Source organism: Aethina tumida, chromosome 6, assembly GCF_024364675.1.
Source record: "Aethina tumida isolate Nest 87 chromosome 6, icAetTumi1.1, whole genome shotgun sequence".
Classification (NCBI taxonomy): Eukaryota; Metazoa; Arthropoda; class Insecta; order Coleoptera; family Nitidulidae; genus Aethina; species Aethina tumida.
In genome coordinates, this window is record NC_065440.1 from 1,254,311 (window position 1) to 1,275,499 (window position 21,189).

Consider the following 21,189-nt stretch of genomic DNA (forward strand, 5'->3'; position numbering starts at 1 on the left):
AATTAAATTTAGTATGGCGTTCAATTTGTCAATTTGTAATATTAATCCTTCTATCAAAACATGTCATGTTTTTCACTAAAAAATTCGTCGCCTTAAACCTAAAATAGTTCCTTTGTCACCATTACTTTTTCTTTCTTATATTGCTTCCACTTCCAGGGATCTTAATTTTAATGTTTTTGAAAATGCATTGTCTAATTTGAATTCTAGTCAATCTATTCCTGCAACGTCCAGAGATCTTAATTTTAATGTTTTTGGAAGTTCATTGTTTAATTTGAATTCTAATACGAATTATTTATTTTTATGTTGTTTGTTATTGTTGTTGAAGAAATTTATTGTGTTGTATTTGTAATTATTTATTTATAATATGAAGTATACAGAAGACTGATGTATTTTTCATAATGTATAATAAATAATTTGTAATAAAAATGTTTTAATTCCATAGCTTGTTTTATTTCTCACAATTCACTCAATAATATACCAATTAATTTAAATTTGAAACTATTCCCGCCAATTTTGTCAAATGTCAAATACAGAAAACTATAAAGGCGACATCTATTGACTAAATTAAACACTACAAATCAATTTATCGTCCAGTGTTGTTTCCCATTTTTAGTAAGAGGTTGGTACTTCTTGGGTGTTCTGTGTATTAAACTAGCTGTAATCGCGACTTCATCCGATAGTGTGTTGAATACGATCATTTTCTAGACGGTGATCTCGAGATTTCAAAGATTCTTGAGCCTTAACAATGAATGACGCGTTCTATCTAATAGTAATCGTTCATTCCTCTCATTCGACCTAGACATGGACATCCGTAATCTACAATTTATAAGACGACTTTCTCTATCTTGTTCAGGTTCATTTTCACGTCGCAATCTTTGGCTTTTTGCCTTTCTCATGTTTTTAGAGAGATTTGACTTTCTTTTAGGCATAACTAAATATTAGAAAAAACAACTATCTACGTTACTAACTAAATAAAATAACCTATAAATAATTTATCAATTTCAATATAAATCTGAATATTGAATACAAATGTAAATGTTATAATTATTTATAATTACTTAAAGGTAAAAAAGGAAAGCAGTAAAAAAGTAACAAAATATTTTGAATTAAGATAAGATAAGATAAGAAGAACGGATCGGTGGAATTATAAAAGATACCTATCAATCAAATCAAACTATCAATCAATCGTTGGTGGGAGAAGTGGTGGAAGGCGCCCGACGTGACAGCCCAATATGTGTTTGGTAAACACACCTGCAGACACTTTAAAACATAAGGCTGAGAAATTTTCATTTTGTTATGATTCCGAGTCGAAATGTTTGCTTATTAAAGAATCTGTATCACTTAGGTTTAGTGGTAAATGATTTTCTAATTTTGTTGTTATGACTGGCATCAGTATAAACAGTACCCAACAAATTTTAGCTGCGGTCGAAATTGATAATATCTCTCTCGAAGTATTGTTTCACTTTTTACCGGATTATTGTTTGCAACATGACGTAATGATTAACCGAGAAATTTTGAATAAAGGATTAGCTGTTCATATGACATTTGAGCATAAAGAAAATCAATGTAGTTAACATGTGCCTTTTAAACGATTCCTACAAAATTAATTTTCAAAATTTAGACATAGAAACTGACAAAAGCTAGATTTTCTTTTAATATGGAGAAATGTTCTTTTCTAAAAAAAAGTCTATTCACTATCTTGTATATCAAGTTTATGAAGTATGCAAAATTTACATAAATATCATAAAGTCAGGTTTGATCGCTCTAAAGTCAGACACCAAACAAAATTTGATCCTATGTTTAAAGGCTTTTTCTTCGTGGCAGAGGTATTGGATGGTAATCTATATTTTTGAAGTCATTAAGTAGCAATCGAACTTATAAGTAAGCGCATGAAAAATCGCGGAAAATGCCAGAAAGTTATATTCCAATTGAACTTAAAAGCGTTGAAAGAGACATCAGTTTGAGTCCCAGTAGTGAGACTGTGGATTGTCTTACATGTGTCGATCTGTAACTGCAAATGCAAAATCAGTTGGTTTTGATCATGGCGCAGGGGGCAGAGGCAATGTAGAGACGTTGTGTGTAAATGATCATTGTTTAGACGATGATTCATGTGTTTAATTGGGAATATAAACAGAGGCATTTGAATTATTATCAATGTTCATGTTTGGATATTTTGAAATCGATCTAAACAGTACCTGTGTTGAATGGAATCGGTTGTCTTATTTTGGGAAAGAGTTAATTGTAAAACATGTAATAATTATTTTATGAGTGTCTTATAACAGATATTTATTTGGTATTTTAGAAGCACTGTTACAAAATAAGGAACAAAAACAAACGAAACTTGAACCAAAATATAAAGGCCCTTTTAAAATAATTGAAGTATTAGATGGAGATAGATACAATTTAAAAAGTCTTAACTCGAATCGTACTTATAAGTATGCTCATGACCGCATAAAGAAAATGCCAGAAAACTTTGTACCCAATGACGATGATTTAATCACTTTTTCTGAAGAAGAAGAATCAACGTAAATAATAGTTTAAATCTTAATTTTATTCATTTTTATATTTTTATTATTATTTTATCATTGGACTGAAAACTATGTGGTCACTGGTTAAGTGATACTTTTTGTTGAGAGCCGTCACTGGTTAAGTGACGAAGAGATTTTATCGCTGGGTAAGTGATAATTTCTGTTGAGAGTCATCGCTGGTTAAGTAATGATGAGACTGTATTGCTGGTTAAGTGATGCAGATCTTGAGGTTTTCATGTCCATAGATAAACTATAATAATAATAATAAATATAATAAGTCTTATATTCGAAAATATCGTAACACGCCTTGGGGCAAACTTTTATGCATTTGATTTGAAAGGTTGATAAAACTAACGATAGTCTGATATTAGTCAGGGAAAACCGAATGAACTTTTACTGTTTGAAATTAATTTGCAGGAAAATCACACGAGGACGTGTGACTTGTCAGAATGGCCGTGTCGGAGGGTTCATGTGAAACGCAAGTAGTACTGTGGGTTGCATACATATAGTACTTAGGTGTACTCCAATTGTGTGACTATTAGTTATAATCCTGTGCCTGTTAGTTTAATTACATTGTAAGGACTATTTGTGTGTTATTTGATATTCGAAATGGCCGATAATCCTGACCGCGCTGCGACATATATATAAGTGATATTATATAATAATATAATATCCTGTTCGTCAAAACTAGACTAAAATTAGCAAATATTAAGCGATTATTCAACAACACAAAACAAAGAACTGCAGTTCAAATTTCAAAAACTAATTATTTAAGAGATTTTAATAAACTCATGAAAAGAATATGTTGCTCCAAAAATTAATTATTATTACTACTTTGACAACGATATTCTGAATGAACAATTATATTCAATCTTGGCATAGAACTTTAACAAAAATTTAACAAAGTCTTATTAGATATATAATCAATTGATGACCAAAAAATTTGTTAAAAAATTATCAAGGAAAATGCAATCATCGCTAAAAATGCAACATTTCTGATTACAGGTCCATCGTCGTCCAATGGACAATCATAATGGAAGAAAAAGATAGCAATTATAACACCGGTAGACTCTTAATAAATTTAGGAACATCCAAGTTACAAAACTTTTCTCATACTATTCTACATTATTATGATACTTCTATAATCATAGCAAATTACAAAAAATTTGTGTATTACAAGGAAACAGAAATCTTGATCAATGAAAGAAGCAAATACAGAGACACACTTGAACACTACACTAGTTTTTGGCTATATTCTAGTACATAAAAAAATCAAATTAATAATCAATTTTATTTTTAACATAGAAATCGTTCGTAAGTTCAACAGGACTGTTGAAGATATTCAACATAATAAGAAATGTATTTCAAAAAATATATATTTTATACAAAAATTATTAAATGGTTCCAAAGAACATATAGATGTTTTATGGGCAGGAAATACACTAAATCGACTCATTCAGTTATTTAATATCGTTTTGAATATATTTCTGGATATTGAGAATTCTTTATCTTTTTGTAATTTTAATGCTATTCACCCAAGTATAATTTCCCTTAAACAAATCAACAGAATCGCATCGTATTACCCTGATAAATTACCATTTTAATCGATAACTCAAAACATCCATCAATTAATTATTAAACCAAAACAAAACAGTAATACTATATTTTCTTACTTTACCCCTTTTCAGTACTACCCCATATCAACACACTACTTTGTATTTATTCCAAATTTAAAATTTCAAATCATCTCTCCTTCAAAATACATATTGAAATCATATTCCGATTTAATATTCCTTTCTAGCGTCTGTGACCACATTAATGACCATATTTGTGTCGTAAGCATCATAACATAAACATCACTTGTCAATAGAAAATGTTGAAAAATAATACCTAGTTAACCTTATACCTAGTTAAAGAAGCAAGAAACTCTGGAGTTTATTCCCCAAATAAACCACTACCTGGGAGTTTTTTCGAACATATTAACTACATTTCTTAGAAAATTTATCTAGAAAAAAAATACAAGGGACATTCCTTTTTAAACACCAGAACCACTTCATTAATATTCAATGATGGGAACTTACTAACTTTCAACCTCTCATTGCAGAAGTAAAAAACCTCACCAAATTAACTTAAAATATCGGAATTCACGAAATTATCAAATAATATCCAACAAATCGAATCAAAAAGTATTTAAATACTGAACATTTATCACCTCTCAGGATTCACTTTCTTATACGTTTTACTGCTATGTGTAAAAATTTTATAATAATGTATTTTAAAAAGTCAATTAATACAGAGGAGGCCAGGAACAACCTTCAGTTATCCCAGTCCAACGTCAAATTTAATCTTCACCGGAGTTGCAAGGACTACGAAGACAAAAATTACATTGTTAAACACGATGACACCAGAGAAATCCGAGACCTCCTGGTTATCACAATGGAGTTTATAAATTAGCATTTTTTAATTGTAATTTTCCTCTTTTTCTTGCCATTGTAAAATAAAGTTGTTTTTAAAAAGTCGATCGATAAAAAGTTCAACATTATTCTATTATTCATAATATTAAGATGTATGATCGATTATTGTTGTTATTGAGTTAATAGTTTTATATTACTTGTCTCACCCACAACGCTTTATTTATAAAATAAAATAAGACTGTTTCATGTTACTTTAATTCATTTTCTTGATTTCTCAGGAGTAATTTTGAATAATACAAACTCATATATTTCAAAATTTTATTTTGTATTTATTAAAGATTGTTAAGTAGATTGAGCAAAATTCTCTTTCTCAATTGGTGACATTGTTTCTCGTTTCTTGTCTTCAAGCTAACCAAATTTAGTTCTTTTTCCTTTATCTGTAGGTCTAATTTTGCCACCTTGGACCGAATGTTAAATAACTCATCCTCGTCAAAGGATTCAATGCTTCCTCTCCTTTTTCTACTACTCACAGGAGTAGGAGGAAAATTGCCATCTTCAGCTAACCCTTGACTGTTGTTGTTTTGTAAATTAAATTCTTCAGCCTTTATGTTTTTTTCTTCCACCAACTCTAAAATAATTGACTGCTCTGTTAACATCTCCTGTTTTATATTTATAGCAGCTACTTCTAACTCATTGTGCACAAGTTGTGAGTTGAACTCATTTTTCACTGGAGGGGTTAACAACTGCTCACTTGTCACGTTTTCCTCCAGCTGTGCTTGAACCAACTCTTGAGTCCTAGTCCTCACACCTTTGTGTGTCCTCTCAGGCTCCTCGGTAAACGTGTTTTTTTCTTGGATACTAAGATTTTTCTTCAGTGGTGATTGGGGCACTTCTTGGACCAGGAGTTGAATCGTAGGATACGTAGCGTCAAGCTGTTCAGTGGAATCTGAAAGTTCCTCAATTTCAAAAGAATACGTGGATATATCCGAATTGACCAGTTGATTTTGCGACGTTGTTTCGTTGCATGTGTGTTCGCCCGGGTTCTGCACTACTTCGTCCCCCATCGTATGCATGATCGACCTGCAATTGTTGCTCCTTCGTTTTACGCAGCGCCAATGGGTGACAGAACTTGCAGTTGTACGGTGTTTCAGGTATTCATAGCCTTGATACATCAGTGTTTTGTTTCCGCCGCTAGTACGTCCGTAGATAAACAATTGAGACATCGTGGTGTTGTTGGGTTCACTTGCTGTAACGAGATATTAGGTTAATATTACAAAAATACCAAAATTTTTAATTATAATTGGAAATTTCTTACAAACAAAATAACAATAACAAATGGTCGTTTTACCCTTTTATATTAACACACTATAGGCGGGTAGCAAAATAATCCAAACTAAGTTGTTGAATGATAACAAAAAATAAGAGATAAATCTTTCAGTTCCGTATGTAAACCAATAGAGTAAAATTATCTCACTCCACTTTTAAAGTAAGGTAAAAATTATCCGGCCTGCTAACAATCAACAGTTCTCGAGACGGGTATTTTTACCCGACCCGCTTTTAGTGTGTTAACTGATAGAATGTTTGCGGTTTTTGATAAAATGGTTTATGGAAAAACATATCTGTAATAATATAAAAATGGCAACAACGTTCTAAGAGGCAACATGATTAGTTATGCTTAGTTTATAGTACGTTGGTTTGGTACTTCTTAAGTTTTCAGGGGTCAAGCGAATAGGGCTGAAAAAATAACAGTCGATAATAGACGTTCAATACCGTTGAAAAAGCACAATCGCCAACTGTTATGAAGCGGTTACCACATCGTGGTGAGGAATGTAACGTTGCGAATTTATAATGTTTTTGTAAACTGGTAATATAAATTTACAAAATCTCTGGGATAAACAGGTAATATTTAGTGTCTTCAGTTAGACAACATAATTCTTTTAGTTAGTTTAGTCAGTTTTATATAACTATTAATTAACTATCACCATTCCATATTTTTATAGACCGTTCTGTTCATAACCGAATTTGATGTAAAGATTTTTTTAATTAATTAATTGCTTTCTTGTGTAGTTATTGCTTTTGTCAAAATTCATAAAGTTTTCATGGTACAGCAATTATAATAATTATATTACAGTTTTAGATAACCTCTCGAAGAAATGTATCCTTAAAGATTCACAACGTAAAATTACTTTTAGGTATAAATATTTTTTATTTGTTTTTTTGTTATATATAATTGACACAATAAAATTTTGAAGTTCGATTTGAGATAACAGTTTTAAATTATATACGTCATACAAAACTGCAATATATTGTCATAAATAAATATTTATTTATTCTAGTATTTTACAATGAATTTTTATGAGTAATTTCCAGTTTATGATTGTACACATTTGTTTATCACTGAATTTGTAAAATTAAAAGTTCTATAAAATAACGTATAACGTGCTGGTCATTTTTCACTTTTAGATTTTTCTTATCAAAAACTAAAGTTCTCTTCTAAACAAGGGAACTGTATTTGTTTCCCCCCTTCAAGAAATTTCTACAATTCTTTATGTTTCTAAATTTGTCTGTGTTAAAATTACAAATATTGATATAGTTTTTATTGGTAAGGCAAAGGAAGTTGTTACAAGAAATTTTAATACTTCTCATTTACGAATTTCCTGACAAAAATCTCATGGTAAAACTTGAAGTCTGGGTCCGCGAAGTTGCTATGACCATAAACAAGTCCCAGGGGCAATCATTAAGTGTTTGTGGTATTAATTTGGAAAACCCATGTTTCTCACATGGTCAATTGTATGTTGCCTGTTCCCGTATTGGAAAACCATCAGATTCGTTTGTCTATGCGCCAGGTAATCAAACAAAAAACATCGTTTATCACAAAGCACTACAATGAAAATAGAACTAATTTTTTTTTTGTTAATAATTATGATTTACATGATTAAAATTACTTACTTTTAAATGCTTATAGTGTTTTATTTAATTATTTTTAATTCACAACCGAATTATTACCAGGGTGACGGTTCTGTTCAGGATAATTTTTTGCAAAGAATATAAAAAAGGTAGGAACAAAACACTGCCAGATTACAATTTTTTTTGACAGGACGAAATCTGTCGGGTCAGCTAGCTATGAATAAAGATTGAATTATTAGAAGAATGTATTATGTTCATTTCAAATCGACTTTAGTGTATTTAAAATAAATGATAGTTCGTTTTTTTTTTCTTTTTTTATTAAATACATATATAATTTTTTTTTGTTCATATTATTGGTTCACCTAAAACATTAATATTCTTGAATTATTTCTATTATTTTTTTCGTGTTGTTACATAATTTGTCTTTGAGCTCTTTTGTATTATGTAATTAAATTAACTTAGACTTTATAAAATTGGAAAATCAAGTGACACATAATTTTTATATGAAATTTAAAATCAAAGAAGCATGTATGATTATATATTATAGTATATTACAGTATACAATAATAAAATAAAAGCAATATTAATTTTAGAAAATGCCAAAAACACGTAGATTTGCTTCTTGGTCTAAGAAAAAAATCGAAAGTTTACATTTACTTGAACTAAGAAACAGGAAACTGAAAAAAATAGGATCATATATTGTGGATAATCTTTTAGAACGAGATGATTATTATTAATAAATGCACCGGCTTACTCTAATTTTAGTGATGTTAAAATTAAAAGAATCTTGTGACATTATAGTAAAAAAAATTAATAATTTTTCTACAGAAGCTACGAATTACGGGAAAATTAATGATTCGGTAGCAATAAAAAAATTTGAAGAAGAATATAATAAAATTGTAAAGCCTGCTGGTTTATTTGTAGATGTTCTTCATGGATATTTTTAAATTATATTGTGTATTTTTATAATTTCAGGAATTATTTCTGAAGACGAAATTGTGCAAGTCAAGTGTTCTTATGAGACGGTTATAATATAGAACTTATAGAATATTACTTTCAGATATAAAATCAATTAAATATTATTGGAACTAATCTGTGCTATTTTATTGTATATTCAGGTCCAAAAAATAAACTTCTCGTTGAAGTAATTCATAAAGACGAATTTTTGGAACAACAAAATGCTTTCGAAATTAGAAAGATTCTATTTTAATTGTCTAGGACAAGAGATACTATTAAATAGAAGAGGGCGAAATTTAAAATGTTTTGATCCACCCTACATCAGAGAAGCGCAGGAAAAGAGAACAAAAAATGTCAATTTAATAAAATATTAATTTATAAAATAATTTGTTTCACTATGTTAAATTCCTATAAATTCCATTCAAATAACAAAGTTTACGCATTAGTTTACTGCAATTATACATCAAAAAATATTGTATATAAAAAGTGTTTTAATTTTAATTTATCAGATAATGAAAATTGTATCGTATTATATTATATTGAACAATAAGCAGAATTTCCTGTTTAGATTTCCAGGTTAAAAATTTACTATTTAAATAATTTGATAACTATTTAAATAATGAGATTAAAATATATATTTACATCACATAAATTTGATTAATGATGAATAATCAATTATCAATATTTTAAAAAAATATATATTATTTTTGAATTTCTTGTGTGATACAGACTCACATGTCTATTGGCTTTATTACATGTTGGCAATTTGTAATTCTGAAATTAGTAGTATTATGAATCAAAGAGTTTCTAAATTTTATTGCTATAATAACTGGTATAAAAATGTACAATTTCCCTGAATACGTCCATTCAATAGGCCATCTATGAATAATGACTGGACCACATGACATACCCCCCTTCCTTCGCCACAATCACTTATACTTACAGATTTCTATGATTATTCGGTTTACGTATGAAATTTTATTATTTTGCTAATTTGGAGCAAATTTAAAAAACGCAATATTTTTCTCAGAAAATTGTCACTGTACAGTCTTGTTAAATATCTAAGCCTTGATATGACATATTTCATTTACCAAAATATTCTTTATTTTTTGAGTTATTTGCTGTACAAAAATGGTTGAAAATGATTGTTAAGTTTGACCATCAATAACTTTGTTATTAAATAATATTACGACTTTAAAACTATGTCATGTCAAAGATCAAACATTTGTTAATCCACACCCAAAATTTGAAATAGATTGATTGCGTAATTCTTGAGATTTGCTCCAAGTCGTCGACGGCGTTTGTATAGGGAATTTAACACAGGGAGGCGCCACTCTTAAATTAAAAGCTCATCTTTGGGGCGTCTATGAACCAATTTTTTAGTATCAGAAATTAAAAAACAAAAATAGTGGATTGCCTATGTAGACGAATCGGAAGGGTACTTTTAAGAAAGTTAATTAATCAGAAAATTATTACATTACTACATTATTAAAAAACATGATGATCGGTTCAATTTTTCATAGTTTGTGTAACCATAGAAAGTGGTTTACAAAATCACACACGAAAAAGTTGTATGTGAATTTTTTTAACTGTTTAAAATAAAATATTACGTATATTATATTATCTATTTATATTAAACCTATAATGCATTCTTAACAAATTGAATATAATATAGGCCTTTCAGTTGGTTATTGTATTTTAATATTGTAATTGGTTTCAACCGATTATGAAACATTTGATGAACACACAACTAATAGTGTCTTTATTTACGTTGTTGTCCCAGTTATTTATTCATGATACATATTTATAATGAATTATTTTTATATATCATTTAAATTTGACGGCGCAAACATGGGTCGTGCGAAACATTTCACTCCAGAAAGGCTCATACTCTTTAATAGTGAAATCGAAAGAAAAATTACTCATTCATTGAAAAAGCATTAAATTATTATAAATGTGTCATTGTTACAATTTTAAGGAAACAACCTTAACAAATGAAGTTATCTTCATTATTTTGTTTAGTGATGAAATCAAAATAAATGTTTATGAATCTGATGGAAAACATTATGTTAGATGAGGAAAAAATGAAGTATTTAATTTTGTAAATATAGATACTGTGAAGCACGGCGATGGAACACTAAAATGTAGGACAAGATAAATATGCCTTTAACGTAGAAGAATAATGATCCAAAACACAGAACTCAAATAGTAAAGCAGTGGTTCGTAAAAAATATAATATAATAAAAAGTCTTCGTTTAATATTTAAATTAAACACAATCTATGTTTTTCAAAATAATTATATATAATATTAATATTTAAAATCAGTTCAATCAAATAAATACTTTTTTCTCTTTTAGTTTTTATTAACCTGAACTAAATTGTTATTATTATGATTGAACTAGTCGTGATGTAAAATTAATACATTCTATACCAAATAGATGTGCAACCTAATTAGAGGTCATTCTATATTTCTATAAGGTAAAGATTTTACATTTATCAGCTATTTATTAATAAATTAAATATAAATTATTCATTTATTTTTCGTGTATTCCATGATTCCATTATGATAAAAGTAAATTTATAAAATGTTTTTTTTATTAAAACAGTCGAATAATTTTATTTTATTATATTATTTGGTTAAAATTAACTTATAGTTTTCGTTTAATATATATTATTTTTGTTTAATACATATATATATATATATATATATATATATATATATATATATATATTTAATTTTAACATTTGAAATCAGTTTAAATTAATTAAATTAATAATTCTGTAAAAAAATTTAAAAATTATATTTATTATTATATTATTATATTATTATTAAATTGTTATTATTAATAATACTGAAACAGTCGTGCTGTGGAATTAGAATAAATTTAGTATAGACTATATTAATTAAGAAGTACTAATGTTTAATATTTACCAACAATTTTGTAATTGAATATTATAAAAACGTAATTGATATCTGCAATAATGTTCTTACAATTATATTGTTAATTTTTAACATTTACTTATTCTGTTACTACAAAATTATTTCTAGTAGTTAGATTAAATATATGATATATTTGAAATATGCACGTTCATACACTATATTTGTTTTAAATAATTTAGAATTTAATGAACAATTTGTACGGTATTATATTATATTACATTGATATTAACAAAACGCTTATTTAATTAATACACTTGTGTTTGAAATCAAATTCATAATATTTCTCTCAGAATTATTTTATTATATAAGATTATTTTAATAATTATGTAATATATTTTTACTATTAATTTAACCATAAATAAATATTTATAAATATTATAATATACAATAATATTAATATATAATATTAATTCTAGAAAGTGCCAAAACCGTGTATATTTGCTACTTTCAGATAGTGACATCAACAGCAATACAGAATTTGCTCGAACGTTTCAACCTTTTAACAAGTTTCCTTTCCTACTATCAAGTTTTCGGAAAGAAGAACAATTTAAAATAAATGAAAAAAACAATTGGGCAATTTAACAATTCAAATTATTTAACGCTAAGAATGCACCAGCTTACTGCTTCTAATTTTGGATGTGTTGTAAAATTAAAAGAATGGACATCTCGTGGCAATAGTTAAAAAAAGTTTTTAGAAGAAATAATTTTTCTACAGAAGCTACGAAGTACGGGAAAATTAATGAATCGGAAGCAATAAAAAAAAATTGAAGAATACAATAAAATTGTAAAGACTGCTGATTTATTTTGTAGATGTTCTTCATTGATATTTAGAAGATTCACCTGATGGTATCAAATTTTTTTAAAGTATATTGTGTATTTTTATAATAAATTTTCAGAAATTATTTCTGAGGACGAAATTGTGGAAGACCTTCAACACTGAATGTTCATTAGAAGAGGCGATTATAAGAAAACAAATACCCTATTTGGCAATGAAATACAATAATATAGAACTTAGGAAAAATCACGAATATTACTTTCAGATACAAGGTCAATTAAATATTATTGAAGCTAATCTGTCCTATTTTATTGTATATTCAGGACCAAAAAATAAACTTTAGGTTATAAAATAGAAGACGGCGAAATTTAAAATGTTTAGATGCGCCATACATCAGGAAAGGAGAACAAAAAAAATGATAATTTAATAGAATAATAATTTTTAAAATAATTTGTTTCACTGCGCTCCATTCTTATAAACTCCATTCAAATTACCAAGTTTACGCATTAGTTTACTGTAATTATAAGCCCAAAAATATTGTATATAAAAAGTATTTTGACTTTAATTTATTATATTGAACAATAAGCAGAATTTTCTGTTTAGATTTCTAGGTAAAAAATGTACCATTTGAATAATTTGACAAAAACTATTTAAATAATGAGATAAAAATATATCACATAAATTTGATTAATGATGAATAATCAATTAACTTTTATAATTTTTTTAAAAAGTGTGTATTAAATTTGAATTTCACGGGCGGTACAGATTCACGTTAGTGGCTTTCTTACATGTGGCCTGTTTGTAAATGAAATTAGTAGCACAATTATAAAACAAAGGGTTTCTAAATTTTATTGCTATAATAAATGGTATAAAAATGTACAATTTTCCTGAATATGTCCAGTCAATAGGCCATCTATGAATAATAACACTTAACATATCCGCCATCCTATGCCACAATCATTTATACTAACAGATTTCTGTGATTATTCGGTTTACATATAAAATTTTATTATTTTGCTAATTTGGAGCAAATCTAAAATTTGCAATATTTTTATCAGAAAATTGTCACTGTACAGTCTTGTTAAATATCTACGCTTTGACATGACATATTTCATTTACCAAAATATTCTTTATATTTTGAGTTATTTGCTGTACAAACATGGTAGAAAATGACCCAAGTTTGATTATTAATATCTATGATATTAAAGAATATTATGACTTCAAAACTATATCATATCAAGGATCAAACATTTATTAATCTACACCTAAAATTTGTAATATAGTGAGTGCGTAGTTTTTGTGTTTTGTTCCAAGTCGTCGACGGCATTTGTATAGGTAAATTTAACAAAGGGAGACGCCACTCTTAATAATAATGTGAGTCTACTGCTACAATACATCTGAATACATTTATTTATTATTGTCGCATTTGAACACTTTCGACAGTTTGTAATACTCTCCTTTCAACTCCCACAGACTCACTGCAAGCCAGTGTGGCCATTCAGCAAACCGAATTTTTCGGGTCTAAAACGATTTTGGAGTGCTCGTTTTCGTTCACCACGTTCGGTTTCCGAATCGAAACGTGACTGCCGTGGATACGCATGCTGTTTTTAGTATTAGTTATTACATTTTTGTTTCAAAATAATTATGAAATTAATAATATAACTACAATTATAAAATAAACAAGGATAATAATATAATAAACAATCAATATTTATTTATGGTTAAATTAATTGTAAAAATATATTATATAATTATTAAAATAATCTTATACAATAAAATAATTTAACTATCCGTTTTGTTAATATTAATATTGTTCATCGTACAAATTGTTCATTAAATTATAAATTGTTTAATACAAATGTATATTTAATCAAACTATTAATTAGTATTTTACACTACAAGGGAAGAAAGTTTGAGATTCCTGCCCTGCGCGCCATATGGGCAGAGCTCTCAAACTTTCTTCCCGTGTAGTGTATACTATTTTTCTTACTACCTCGGCTACGCCTCGGGCAATATGGCGCGCAGGGCAGGAATCTCAAACTTTTTTCCGGTGTAGTGTATACTATTTTTCTTACTACCTCGGTCGAAAGTACGGGGAGAAAAATACGTACTTTCGACCGAGGTAGTAAGAAAAAATAATTATATAGTTACAGAATAAGTAAAGGTTAAATATATTTGTAGGAACATTATTGCAGATATCATATTATGCGTTTTTAGGACTATAAAAAAGGACAAACATTTATTTTATATCTAAAGTGTGGAAAATAATATTCAATTATAAAATTACTGATGAATCTTAAACATTGGTACTTTTTAGAATAAATTTGGTATAGACTTTATTAATTCCACAGCACGACTCGTTCAATAATAATCATAATAACAATTTGGTTCAAATTAATGAAAACCAAAAGTGAAATTTTATTTTATATTTGATGAACTTCAAATTATTTACTGAATTATTAAGTTTGTTTAATTGAACTGATTTCAAATGTTAATATTAAAAAAAACATGTTGATTAAAAATAAATGTTGTATTTAATTTAAATATTAAACAAAAACTTTAAATTAATTTGAACCAAACAATATAATTAAATATAATTATTTGCTTGTTTTAATAAAGAATCATTTTATAAGTTGAAATAATTTACTTTTATTATAGTGGAAATGAAATACATAAAGGTAAAATTATAATATTTTACAATATTTTATGTTATTGATGGAATGAATATTCTCCGTATAGGCCTTGATTTAGCAAGCTTTTAAACGCTTGTTTTAAAAGTACCATGTTGGGGTAAGATGGCAAAGTGCTTTGAAAATTGGTTCACATAAAAAATTGTGTCAATTTTCATGGAGAATATTGTGAAAAACAAGAAACAATTAAAATTTGTTCATATACGTGTATCTCGAAACTGATCGAACATCCAAATGTATCTTCTGGCAGTCTTAGCTATCATATTTGTCCAATACTTTAAAAGTATTTGTACTTTGTTTATATTAATTGATGTATTTGTAATAAAAATATTCCGAATACTACATATGTGTACAAACTTATAATAAATATTTAATTTTACATTTGTTATGCTAGTTAGGTCTAAGATAGTTTTATTATTAAATTAAATATCATGTAAGACTTAGTTTTAATCCTGCGTTTTATTAAATAATTATTATAATGTACTTAAATTTTACTCAAGACATAAAAATATAATTACAATCTTTATATACCATTTTATCATTGAAGTAAATTAATCTTTAGTAACGTATAATAGATAATTTATGTATAAATTTACGAATGTTTTATGGTTTTTACTTTCTTAAAACATAGTTTTTATTAAGAACAATTCAAACCATTGGCCACAGTCTGAAACTAGGCCTGATTAATAAAGACATGACATTACGAAACTGCTTTTAACAACAAAAGTATCAACGATAGTGTCGCATCTTGTTCCATATATTCAAGTATGGGTAACGCTATAAGAAACAGACAAAACTCTTATTTACATATGGGTCCAAGCAGTTCCGTTCCGATTCAGAAACCGAACCGTACAAGTCCAAAGGTGTCGAACGTGTCTCACAAAAATATCAAGTTCAGAGGGATACGGTTTGCTGAATGGCCACACTGCCGCAAGCCAATATAGCCTTAAAAGTGTAACAACAGATCTGTCGCTGACCGTACATATACCGTATCAAAAATGATGAGCGTGTCTACTCGCATATTGAGACGGAACATCAATACCCCTTTGTAAACAAAAAGGAAAGATATACATGCAATTATGTGGGCGGGCCGAACTGACTGGAGGGGATCATTTGGTTTTGCTGCGTTTAGCATGCGGTTCGTCTCCGCAGACGTTGTTTTTAGTATATTTTATTTAATTTTTGGGATACATTTTTATTTTGAAAAAAGTAGTTTATTTTTAGAATACTTATTTTTGTTTTTGATATAACCTCAAAAAATATTTCATTTTACAGATTGAAAATTATACAAAGTTACGGAATTTAAATGGAGCATCCGAAGAACTCGAACTACATCCCTACGCATACGGAGAGTTACTAAATGCATTCGCAAAGATTAATTTACATTGTGCGCCGGCGCGCACCAGCACGGCGCATTGTCTCTGAAAGTAGGGATTCTTACTACCGGGCAAAACTTTACTCTCTTTGTCGTGCATCCATCTCTTACAACATCCAGACACGAAGAGCATTTTTCGTACGGTATGACTTGTAAACGGTTGAACATATTTATGAATATGAAAATAAATGCTCACAAACCTTAAATAATTTAACTTGAAGTTTGAATTGTATTTAGTTTAATTGATATTTTTTTAACAACAACATAAAAAATAAAATGTTACAACTCTCATTAAATATTCTGATTTTTTTTTTACTAGATGTATGAACTAAAACAGTCTATATACAAAATTGTCTGATTTACATTAAAATATGTTAAGAATGTGATAAAGTGGATTCTACTAACCTTAAAACTGAGTGTTGGATTAGACGCGTACCGACCAATTGCGTAGATTTCGGTTCATCGAGCGATCCATCAACGACCATAGAACAATCTAAACTGAGCAATTGCTATTTAGTGGGGGGTTGCTCCAGTGTGACCATTTCGGAAACGGACTTTCTGCGAACTTTATATTTTCGTTAGACAAGTTCGGAGCCTTTGGACGGGTCCATATCATTCGCTTAAGTCTCGACTTTTGACGAATAAATGCGAAGGCATACGAAAGCCGGCCGCGCGATGGCTTTCTGCGAACAGCGGCGCGACGGATTTGGACCGGGGCTGTCGACCAAAAACGGCGTGTTCAGTATAGCAAACCGTAGAATATACAAATCTTGGTAATTCTGCTGGAAATGCGTAGATATTTTCTAATATGCGAAGCAGATATAAATCTTTTTTGGAGTAAAATTAAGTATTGTTTATGTCAACATAGGAAGAATCTTCGTTTATAAATTAATGACACGGTTTATGAAGTTATTTTAATACTAACTACTCCAGACTAAAAGTTTGTTTAATAATTTTAATAAAGAAATATTGAACTTCAATACTTTTGAAACATTATGTACAAAGTGTGAAATTTTATAAATAAATTTTTAAACAAATATGATATTAATAACTAACGTAACCAAGTAATTTTAAGTCACAATTAATTTCAATAATTTTATTTATTATTGTAAGTAATATCTCGTGAATTTTTCTCTGTTATTTTGTTTATGTGTTATATACATCCATATACTTTCAATGTTCAAATCTTTAAAAATTTTAATGTTCATTTCAAAAAATTGTTATGTACAATTATTTATCTCTGCATTTTAAATTCGAACATTAAAATATAATATTAAAAATTTGAATATACACACGGGCTTGTAAATATATGTAACACAACAAACGTATATAAAAATAAAATATATGACTAATATTATCGTATACTCAAAATATATTAAATTAAAAAGTTAACTGATATTTGTTTCTTATTTTAAAATTATCCATAAAAGTGAACCTTTTGGATTATGTTCTTTGTTTTTAACGGAAAATCGGAGCAGTTTAACCTTTTTAAATATGGACAAAAACACATTTCAAAAATAATTCTTTATTTTATGGATTTTTATCGTTAAATCTTAATATATAAAATTATTTTGAATATTTTTATTGTCATGAAAAACTCAATGTCAATTAATAAATATTAACACAAACTTAAACTTTAAAAGCAGCGTCTCCCTGTGTTAAATTCACTATACAAACGCCGTCGACGACTTGGAACAATTCTCAAAAACTACGGAATCAATCTATTTCACATTTTGGGTTTGGATTAATAAATGTTTGATCTTTAACATGAGATAGTTTTGAAGTCGTAATATTCTTTAATAAAAAATATATTAGTGATCAAACTTAGGTCATTTTCTACCAAGTTTATACAGCAAATTCTAAACTAACCTAACCTAACTTAACATAATCTAACCTAACCTAACCTAACCTAACCTAACCTAACTTAACCTAACCTAACTTAAGTAATAAAAATTAACAAAATATATTATTGAAAGTTGAATATGTATTTTAGCACCGGTTCTCCCCCATCTATCTTCATACAGTGAAAAAAGACATTTAATTGGAGGGAATTCAAATTAATTAGACATATTGTTGAAATTTGGCACGGGATTAAGTTTAAAGTATCTGTGTCAATAAGATAATTAATTATATAAAAAAATTTGGTAAAATGTCTAATTTGAATAAGTATTTCAGCTCCATATAATAGAGATAATATGTATTTTTAAATATATAATATATTATAATTCATATTTTAGCCTTTATAATACGGTATTTTATTTTACAAAGCTGTGATTGTTGTGCAGATGACAATAAATGCTTCAGATTATTATTATTGATATTTGTATCCCAATATAAGGTAAAAATGATTTTAAAAAGAACTATTCAATGTTAAATTATCTTTATATTTCAGATTATCCACCAAGGTGATATTACGTGAACTTAGTCTAATAGTTTTAGATTTATTTTCTTATTATTTATTTAATTTATTAAATTAAATTACTAATAGGATTAATTAAAAGTTAGTTGTTAATTACCATATTAATTTTTGTTGCTTACAAATTTTAAGTAATATTATTACATTAATACTTTTTACTTTCAATCCCACCCAAACATGTTTTAATTTATATACATTCTTCATTAACATGTTCGTTATATATAACTATATCAAGCAAATAATAAAGATTAATGTACTACAAATAAGTTTCCAACTGTTTTGACTTAAAAATGTTAACGTTAATGAAGATTTAAACCCTGTGATAAATTATAATTTAGAAATCTATCCCAGATTAATAACCCAATACATACAACTGTTACATTATTCATTGACAACTATTGTCAAACAGATGATTATTCCAAGTAGTGCTTACAATCCCTTACATATATACCGTTGAAATTAATTTCTATTTATATTTGATTATTAAAAATTTCACATGTTTAATAAACCCTAAATAACGAGCCGTCCTACGTTACGCGCGAAAATTTTGAGTGGGAACACGAGAACTTCGGGCGCGTACGGGTACCCTTCGCATTTAATCGGATGATACTTTATTGCAATGATATGACACCATATGGACCCCTTTGAATGATATGACACCCTTTGGACTCGGCAAGATTCGGTTTTTCGGGTTCGGGTCGTTACTGGAGGGGACCCGCATGCTTATGTTTACACATGGGGGGGCAAGTGAATAGGACCGAATGGAAACAACCGAATGTTCCCGAAGATACACTCGTTTTTTAAAATTGATATGTTGTTTATAATGTTGGTATGACAATTGGTAATGGCTATTTAACTAGATTTGTTCGTTAATTTTTTGACCAATCGCAACGCAGTATTTAAATATGGCGCGAGTAATTTTAAAAGCCCGCGTTTTTAGCGCGGGCTTCTATCCGAAGGTGCCGGGAGGATGGAATGGAGTGAATGAATAAAATGGTTTGAAATTTTTGTTTTAGGTAAGTTATTTCTTATAATTTCTTACTAAATAAAATCATACTTGGATTCTATGCTTTGTTATTCAATAATTTAGTACTTAAGATGTTTATTTTATATTACATTTATATTAGAAATAAAATAACCTCAAATTTGAATAAGATGCTTTATATATTAATATACTTTTTCTATCTGTTGAATAAATTAATGTTATTTTGTAGGTTAAATAGGCTCCCGGACCATTAATTTAACCAGAATAGACTCGGCACTTTTTAGGTATGTTAATCTTATTATATATATTTATTATTAAAAGTAGGCATTCTAGGTTCCAACTAGACTGGGAAGGTTCGATCAATGGGAATTAGGTAGTTTTAGTAGAATATTGAATTTTTTTCTGTGATATTTTTCTGTGATTTTATTTTATAATCTTACGAAATTCAGCCATGAGTTCTCAGCCTCAGCCTCTGTCTGGTTACTGTGTCAAAATTTGCAACTATCCTTCATGTTTTAATACATATTATAGTGATGTTCATAATCCTAATTTTAAAAATAAATCTTTTTTTAAGCCACCTTCTGATTCTAAATTAAATTTAATTTGGCGTTCAATTTGTAATATTAATCCTTCTATCAAAACATTTCATGTCTGTGAAGACCATTTCTCTCCATCAGATTTCTCTGTGACAAGAAAAATTCGTCGCCTTAAACCTAAAACAGTTCCTTTGCCACCACTACTTTTTCATTCTCATATTCCTTCCACTTCCAGAGATCTTAATTTGGATGTTTTTGAAAATTCATTGTCTAATTTGAATTCTAGTCAGTCTATTCCGTCCACTTCCAGAGATCTTAATTTTAATGTTTTTGAAAGTTCATTGTCTAATTTGAATTCTAGTCAGTCTATTCCGTCCACTTCCAGAGATCTTAATTTTAATGTTTTTGAAAGTTCATTGTCTAATTTGAATTCTAGTAATTGTAATCCCTCTTCTAATAATTCCACTGTCAAAGATAATGTTAGTAGTTTAAATTTTTGTAGTCTTTCACCTATTGCTAAACCAAGTGTTTCTATTTCTAATCCTAAAATGATAATTCATTCAAATATCTTGTTGAAAAGTTCAAATTCTAACAATTCCAATGGTTCAATTAATCACCCTTATAGTCATTCAGATAATTTACATCATGATCTTTCTTCTCAAAGT

At 28.1% G+C, this 21,189-nt stretch overlaps 2 protein-coding genes across 2 annotated transcripts in view; one reads left to right on the plus strand and one right to left on the minus strand.

The window, feature by feature from the left end:
* Nucleotides 1-21,189, plus strand: part of LOC126265928 (uncharacterized) — a 198,452-nt gene that overhangs the window by 36,201 nt on the left and 141,062 nt on the right. The gene's annotated exons all lie outside the window — the stretch shown is intronic.
* LOC126266024 (uncharacterized) lies at nucleotides 5,275-17,132 on the minus strand. Its single transcript, XM_049969302.1, has 2 exons — nucleotides 16,993-17,132; nucleotides 5,275-6,188 (listed from the first exon to the last, which is right to left on the minus strand). The coding sequence occupies exon 2, from the start codon at nucleotides 6,163-6,165 to the stop codon at nucleotides 5,275-5,277; it is 891 nt and encodes a 296-aa protein (XP_049825259.1). The 5' UTR covers nucleotides 6,166-6,188; nucleotides 16,993-17,132.